Source organism: Phalaenopsis equestris, unplaced genomic scaffold, assembly GCF_001263595.1.
Source record: "Phalaenopsis equestris unplaced genomic scaffold, ASM126359v1 Scaffold201446, whole genome shotgun sequence".
NCBI lineage: Eukaryota > Viridiplantae > Streptophyta > Magnoliopsida > Asparagales > Orchidaceae > Phalaenopsis > Phalaenopsis equestris.
Genome location: NW_018221210.1, coordinates 55,618 through 63,507, shown reverse-complemented (window position 1 = coordinate 63,507; position 7,890 = coordinate 55,618). Strand labels below are relative to the sequence as shown.

At 33.8% G+C, this 7,890-nt stretch overlaps 1 protein-coding gene across 1 annotated transcript; it reads right to left on the bottom strand.

Annotated features, from left to right (window-relative positions):
• Positions 1 to 6,088: 6,088 nt before the first annotated feature.
• On the bottom strand, positions 6,089 to 6,862 carry LOC110036005 (AP-3 complex subunit mu-like). Its single transcript, XM_020740350.1, has 4 exons — positions 6,752 to 6,862; positions 6,548 to 6,650; positions 6,337 to 6,447; positions 6,089 to 6,112 (listed from the first exon to the last, which is right to left on the bottom strand). The coding sequence occupies exons 1-4, from the start codon at positions 6,784 to 6,786 to the stop codon at positions 6,104 to 6,106; spliced, it is 258 nt and encodes an 85-aa protein (XP_020596009.1). The 5' UTR covers positions 6,787 to 6,862; the 3' UTR covers positions 6,089 to 6,103.
• Between the last annotated feature and the right edge of the window lie 1,028 nt (positions 6,863 to 7,890).

Below are 7,890 nucleotides of genomic sequence, written 5' to 3'. Positions count from 1 at the left end.
TCATTCGTGTTCGGCTCGTTCGTTAAGAAACGAACACAAACAGTGACTTTACGAACAATTTCGAACACGAGCTTATTTCAAATAAACTAAATTTCAAATGAACCGAACACGAACACAAGCTCTGTTCGTTCGTGTTCGGTTCGTTTACACCTCTAATCAACGCACATATGATAATTTATTTTCATCTATGTTCGATTTGTCCTGACACAAAGTTGACGATATTTCAAGTTCGATATGAACCGGCGCAAAACGTATATGTCGACCCTTGTCGGCGTAAATTATATTATCAACCATCATTTTACCCATGAAAACAAATCAAACACAAATCCAACGCAAATTTGACGATAACACCACATTAACGTCAAATTTGTTGCATCTGATTTGTTTGACGCAAAATTGCATTATTTTTGTAGTGTAAGCACAATGAGTAAGAAAACCACGTTACAGATTTAATAAATCAAGACTTAGGTTGTGAGAAGACTCATCCACATGCAGTTCCAGCTCTGGTTGTGCCAAAACAGTATGACCACTTATTCTATCAGAATATGCATTGTAATAACGTACGTGATTCAGAGTTGTCTTGGTTAGAGCTGAGCATATATTTTGTAGTGGAATCTTTTAAGAAGCTCAAACCCAGAGTAGATAGACCTTTTAGGAATCTCAAGAAGTTGAATTACAATGCCTGCATGATTGACTTGCAGAAATATTACAACAGTTTTGCCACCATCACGTGACTAACTTGGCTTCATATTATAAGGAGACAAAAAAGCTTCAACGAATGAAGTATAAACTCCACCAATCCTGGGAGACTGACGCGATTGTTTGAAAGCAGGTGAAACACATGCATGTCTGCACCGGTTTGGTTTAGGCCTTCTCTTGTTGTGGAGTGTCAGTCGATCCCATGGGCCCACTCCTAGTTATCTTATTACTATAAATTTGCTTTCGTGGTGTATTAGGTTTAGTTTTTGCATGTGTATGTTTGGGATAGTTGTCCACATCTCTGTTTTCCCATCTAGAGCTATATTCAAGGGTATGAATGGTGTTCTGACTATATCTCATTGTCAATGTGGTGATTATCCTTCCCCCATCTGTTCCCTATCCTTCCCGCATCGCCCCTAGGCTCCTCTTCCACACTGTCACCGCCCATAGCAGTGCTTCTGGCTTCCAGCCGCCCATCTATTGTTGTCGCCGCCCAGAATTGCATTCCCCGTCTTCTCCCTGTTGTTCCAGCCTCTCTTCCTCGTTGTCGCCACCTAGATCAATGCTTATGGCTATTCCAGCCCGTCTCTTGCCTTGCTGCCTCGTCTACCTACTTTTCCTGCCATCCAAGTTTGTCGCCGCCACCCAGGATGGCCAGGAACTATTGTGTTTCAGTTGTTCTGCTCCACCACCCTACCTTGTCGCCACCTTCCCAAGTCCCTAACAGCCACCAACACCCCCCCTTGCAATTTCCTAATTCCATTTGTTTAGTTGTACTTTCCTATTTGAATTCAGCAATAATATTATTTTCATCGTTGTTTGGATAAAGTCTAATATCAAAACTCTTTCTATAGCAAGAGAGATGCAAATAGATGTTACAGACTATCCATGTGATAAATGCAAATTATCATTTACTTTGAATATAGCTGGTACTTATAAATTCTTGTATGAGTAACACAGCTCAAACAAAAAGCAAATATCTTTCTTTTTTTCTCGGGTTCAGATTCATTTAAACATGTTGGAAGCTAGTTGTCGCATCCAATTTAAGCCTTTAGCTTTTGTTGGTGTCGTGACAATTGCAATTTCCTATTTCTGTTTCGTTGGTTGTACTTTCCTGTTTGAATTTAGCAATAATATTATTTTCCCATTGTTTTTTGGTTAAACTCCGATATCAAAACTATTTCTAGAGCGAGAAAGATGCGTATAGATGTTACAGAGTATCCTTGTACAATTTCCTATTTCTGTTTCGTTGGTTGTACTTTCCTGTTTGAATTTAGCAATAATATTGTTTTCCCATTGTTTTTTGGTTAAACTCCGGTATCAAAACTATTTCTAGAGCGAGAAAGATGCATATAGATGTTACAGAGTATCCTTGTGATATATGCAAATTATCATTTATTTGGAATATAGCAAATACTTCTACATTCTTTTATGAGTAACACAACACAAACATAAAGCAAATATCTCTCTTTTTCTAGGGTTTAGTTTCATTTTAACATGTTGCTAGAAGATAGTTCTTGCATCTTATTTAAGCCTTTAGCTTTGGTTTATAGCATAATTTTCAGGAGTTGATCTTAAGATAAAAGAGAATAAAAGAATTATATAAACTTCTTCTTGTACAGTGTAAAATTGTTGTATGTATTTAATTGCAACTTTCTATCATGGACTACTGAAAAAGGAATCATGAACAGTAGTCTAGAAAACTTGACGTCATGGTTATACTATTACTGCCTCATTGCATTCAATTTATTTTTCTGATTGTACAGAATGCTTTATGGATGTGACATTTCATGCTAAATTTCAGCAAATTTTATATTTCATGCTAATTTTATATTTGGTTACTATTACTGCCTCATTGCATATACTTGTCGAATTTTTCTTTCCGGTTTTTCACTGAATGTCAATAACCAAAACCTAACAAACACAAAAAGCTTTGGTTCAAGTAATTTAGCAGGTAAAATCAATATTAAATACCTAAAAACCTCAAGCCTTGTTTGGTTCTATTTAGAACACCAAGAGCCTCTTGCTAATACTTAGTTGAGATTTGCTATGGCCAATGTCACAAAAAGAGTCCTAAGCATTATAGCTCAAAAGTAAGCATACATAGGTCCGGAAAAAATAAAGAAAAACTCACAAAAATTTGTGGATCGTATGATGAACTGTCAAATCCAACTGTGAAAAAAGAGAGTGAGGAAATGTTGCTTAAAATTAAGTTTTAAATCTTCCACAATAACTCAACAATCCACTCACCAGAATTCCCATAGCTTTATCAACTTGATTTTGAATAAATTTCATTAAACAATGATAGGATTAGCATTTCTCAAGCACCTTCTCCTTGGTTTTAATATAAGATGGAGATAAGCATATAATCATCATCATCATTAATTTTATCCCAACTATTTAGGCATCCACTTTACAAATCCTCATTTCTAGTTATACATGTTGAATGTTGCAAGAGGAGTTAAATCTATTTTGTACATATATTTTTGAACAACTTCTATTCATGTTAACCTTAAGTCTGCGAGCTTCTTTTTCTAATCCTTCAATATTAATTTTATCCATGCATGTATCTAATCCTTCAATATTAATTTTATCCATGCATATAGTTCGTGCATTTGCTACTCTTCATTGTATAAGCCTAAACTTCGAAGTCTAATTTTTGCTATCTTATCTCCAATCAATTTTAATCTTTTCTCAATTAATCCTTCTTAAATTTGTCATGCATCTATGTTACCATTCTTCTTTTGTCATAAAAAATATGACGATCAAAAAATTTTTCCGTCAAACACCCAAATCCATATGATATCACTGGTCTAACAATACTTTTGCAAAAATTACCGTCAAGTCTAAATGATAATTTTTTATCGTGAAAATAATCCGAGAATACTTCTTAGTTCTAATTATATAGTCTAAGCTATGGATGTTATGTCCTCATTGATATCCTTATATGTTGTATAATTGATCTAAAATAACTAAACCTATCATACATATGGAATCTTTAATCTTCTAATAATCATCAATATCATGCAAACTAAAATTTTACATCATAAACTTGATCATTGTTCTACTTATCTTCTAATATTTCACTTATTTAGCAATTGCTCATTAACTAGAACTATCACATCTAAGAAAAACATATACCAAGTCAATTTATTTTGTGCACGATCTAAGAGCATCCTAAATCTATACAAGAAGATATCAAAATAATGATCCCTATATAATCATAATGTAACTTGAAACTCCATGATCATTGCTCAACTACTTTTAGACAAATCAATGTTTCATCATATATATAATAAAAAAAATCAAAATATATTTCATACCTTTCCAGATGCTTGATCATATCTCAAGGTAATTAAGATAATATGAAGATCATTTCTATGCTAAATATATTTTCTATAAATGATCACAGCACTAAAATTGCCTCCATAAAACAAATACCTACTCTAAATTTATTGTAGTCTTTCACTGAGTCTACTTTGCAATAGATGCCTTTATGACACTGTAGCAAGGAACAACAAATAAGGATATAGTCCGGACACACAATCGAGAAGCTTGTGAGATCTCAAACATTTTTACCTGTTCTAGTGCAACTGATTTCATATTCTATGTACAGATAATAACTATAAATCTATTATGCATATCTATAAATTTATTCTATTGAAAATATTGCAATAGTCCTAAAATTAATTTGAGATTTTGTAAAGCATGGCTGCCCTCCCCTTCTTGGGATTAGCAACTCAATCAGATAGCACTTCACATATTAAGCAATCGACAATCCTCTAATATTGCATGTGTTTTGGCTATCTTGTCAAGCATCCTATATCCATGCAGTTGGCTTTTTATGACTTTGTAGCAAGGGATAGCAAAAAAGGATATAGTCGTGAAGCAGGATTGACAAGCGAGTGATATCTCGAACATTTTTACTTATTCTAGTGCAACTAATTTCATCATGCAGTTGGCTTTTTATGACTTTGTAGCAAGGGACAACAAAAAAGGATATAGTCGTGAAGCAGGATTGAGAAGCGAGTGATATCTCTAACATTTTTACTTATTCTAGTGCAACTAATTTCATATTTCAAGTGCAAATAACCACAAATCTATTTTACATATCTATAATTTTATTCTCTTGAAGATAATGCAATCGTTTTAAAATTAATTTAAGAATTTGTAAGGGAAGCAGGCATTCACATTCTTGGGATTAGCTACTCAATTAGGTAACATTGTACATCAAGCAATCAACAATCGTCATATTATATTGCATGAGTTTCGACAACCCTGTCAAGCATCATATGTCCATATAGTTGAGGCAATGCAAGTACGATGATTGAGCATTTGCTTTTGCCTTAAGTCATTTCTTTTTTCCCCCATGATTCAAACCTTAGGTCTCTACATTGAAGTTCAAATTCAATATCACTCAATGACATAGTTGGTGGTTTTACAATATTACTATTGACTATCAAATACAACAAACACAAAAATACATAGAACGGCGAATGTGTGGTTTCTTCTTGATTTTACTTCATCCTTAAAACTAATAACAATAATAATCTTTCTAATATTTAAAATATTGTTCCAAATTCCTCTGCCGCTCTTAAAATGCTAATAAATCTTCCCAACGTAAATTTTCATTTCACTGACAACAGATACAGAAATACATAGAACAACGAGTGTACGGTTTCTTCTTGATTTTACTGCATCTTTTTAATTATCTTTCTAATACTTAAATATTGTTCCCAATTCCTCTGCCTCTTTTAAAAAAGTAATGAATCTTAGCAACATAAATTGTCATTTGACTGAATCATCACCAAATATTGTTCTCCTGCACTGAGTATAACATAGGATATGAAGAGTAATTTACATTATATTTACTATTGATTAACTGTTATTCAACATTTCAAATACAAACTGAAACTCATTGTTAAAAACCATAGATTCATTGGTGGGGAAGCTAAGATATATAATGTTTCATAAGTCAAATAATATGAATCCAACCTAACCTGCTGACATCTTATTACTGGATATCATCATTCCCAGATGCAGCCTCAGTCACTCACATCATCTAAATCACATATATCATATGATTATAATAAGCTAAATAGAATACCCTGGTTTCAATGCATTAAAATAACTACACGTCCTTCATTATACAGTGTTCAATCACCAATTCAAGTATATACATGCCTTATAGCTGGTAGCTCAATGTTTTCAAACAGACCTACACTCACAACCATTAAATGTAGATGATGCATTTTTGTCATCAGCATCATCATCACCATTATATTTGCAAATTCATCTTCAAAAGAACCTACCATCCCATGCATAATCCCAGAGTTTAGTGGCTCGATCGTTGTCAAGATTGTCATTTGCAAAACAATGCAACTTCATCTCCATTAAATCCAACTTACAGCACCTATCAAATATTCAAAATTATCACAACTATTCACGGTCAGCCTTCTTTGCTAGCAAATGTATGACCATAATGATATATGGCAAAGAAGAATTAAGAGCTTGCAATCACGGTTCCCCTTCAAAATTTTAACTAGAATGTTCCACGAAGATCAATACCCTAACATCATGCGTTGAGCAAACAATATACATCATTCAATAAAGCAATAAAAAACGAGTAAACCTTACCTCGATTCCCATCAGTGGAGGCATCTCCACCTGCGTGCAAGCCAAAAACGTTACCCCCTCGCGGAATATTTGGAAGATATAATGCGTCGGAGATGCAATTACCGGCAATATCTGGACGATTTAGCTCCATAAGGCGAATAAAATGGATAAGTTGCAAATTGAACTCCTACAAAACATCGAATCGTAAGAAATAAACCTAGCAATCAAAAACCTTGGTAGAGTCCCCTCCTTGGGAAATCACATAGTCCCAGAACCAGCCACAGATCGACCGATCCACTCTGTGTCCCGTCATTTGCTTTTCGAGCATGACCTCGCTTTTTGGAAACAAAAACAGAATTAAAATCACAACTAATTCTACATAAACAAATGCGCGTAGGGCTAGGGTTCTGAAGCAGGTGGGTGGGAGTGTGATTACCCGGAATCGGTAAGAAGAAAGATACACTGCAACATCTCGTTCCAAGCTCACTTTTCTTCCCGTGTTGTTGATGGAACAAAAGAGAGAGGGCATATAAGAGTTGGCACCAAATCAATTTGGGGCATTTACAACATACCACATAATTCGTATGTATTTACATATCTCACAACTAAACTGTCATATTTACACACACCACTTAAAGTTTTAATATTATAATTCATATAAATAAATGATACTATTACTATTTTTTAAATGTAAAATACACATTTTTATACATAGATTTATCGCATCACAGTGAAGAAATAATAACAAGAAATAAAAGTTCACATAAAATAAAACATAAACTAACATAGTCATATAACATAATAGATGGAGGGAAATAAATATCACAACAAAATGATCCACAATAATACCAATCACAATGTTTCACAAACAAAAACAAATAAAACAAAATGCATCAACAAAAGAGAAGTTAGAACATCCAAATTCATTAGGCATCTCCTCCCTCATCTTCATCATCATCATTACAGTCCTCCTCTAAAGGTTGCAAAGAATTCTCATAACACTTGAAAGAACATACAATAGGGAACTGGGGAGATCCAGGTCTAGCGTTACGATGTTAGTTACATAACATGTCTATCAGCACTGAGTTGAGCTATATCTGGTACTTGTACTAACATTGTTGCTTATAAATGTAAAAATCAACTCTCTCTCTCTCTCTCTCTCTCTCTCTCTCTCATATCATGTTTTTGCCAATTTATTACAAAACATGTCTGCTAGGGACGAGTTGAACTATCTATCAATCTGAGATCCTACAACATCAATCTTAAGTCACTTACCTTATAATTATATCTAATATAAGTTAACACTTTAATTAAAAGTCTTCTTGGTTATCAATACCCACAAATCTTAAAAGTTTTTCTCATATAAATGATTAGCTCTATTTTAAGTAAATATTTCTATCCCCCATGATAGTATATTATTCTTCAAATGATGCATCCAATCATTTAGATAAAAATCTTTCAAGAACTGTGATGTATACGAGAAAAGATACCCAACCAACATCTCCACCTCTTTTTTTCCACATATAATTTCCTTTATAATATAGCATTGCACTCCTTAGTTAATGCCACAGGCTC

Excerpts from the sequence above, each read along its gene's own strand:
- LOC110036005 (XM_020740350.1), bottom strand. The coding sequence starts at position 6,786 with ATGTTGCAGTGTATCTTTCTTCTTACCGATTCCGG. Across the intron at positions 6,651-6,751 it reads TTTCTTCTTACCGATTCCGG|CGAGGTCATGCTCGAAAAGC; the intron begins GTAATCACACTC and ends GTTTCCAAAAAG. Across the intron at positions 6,448-6,547 it reads AAGGAGGGGACTCTACCAAG|ATATTGCCGGTAATTGCATC; the intron begins GTTTTTGATTGC and ends TAAATCGTCCAG.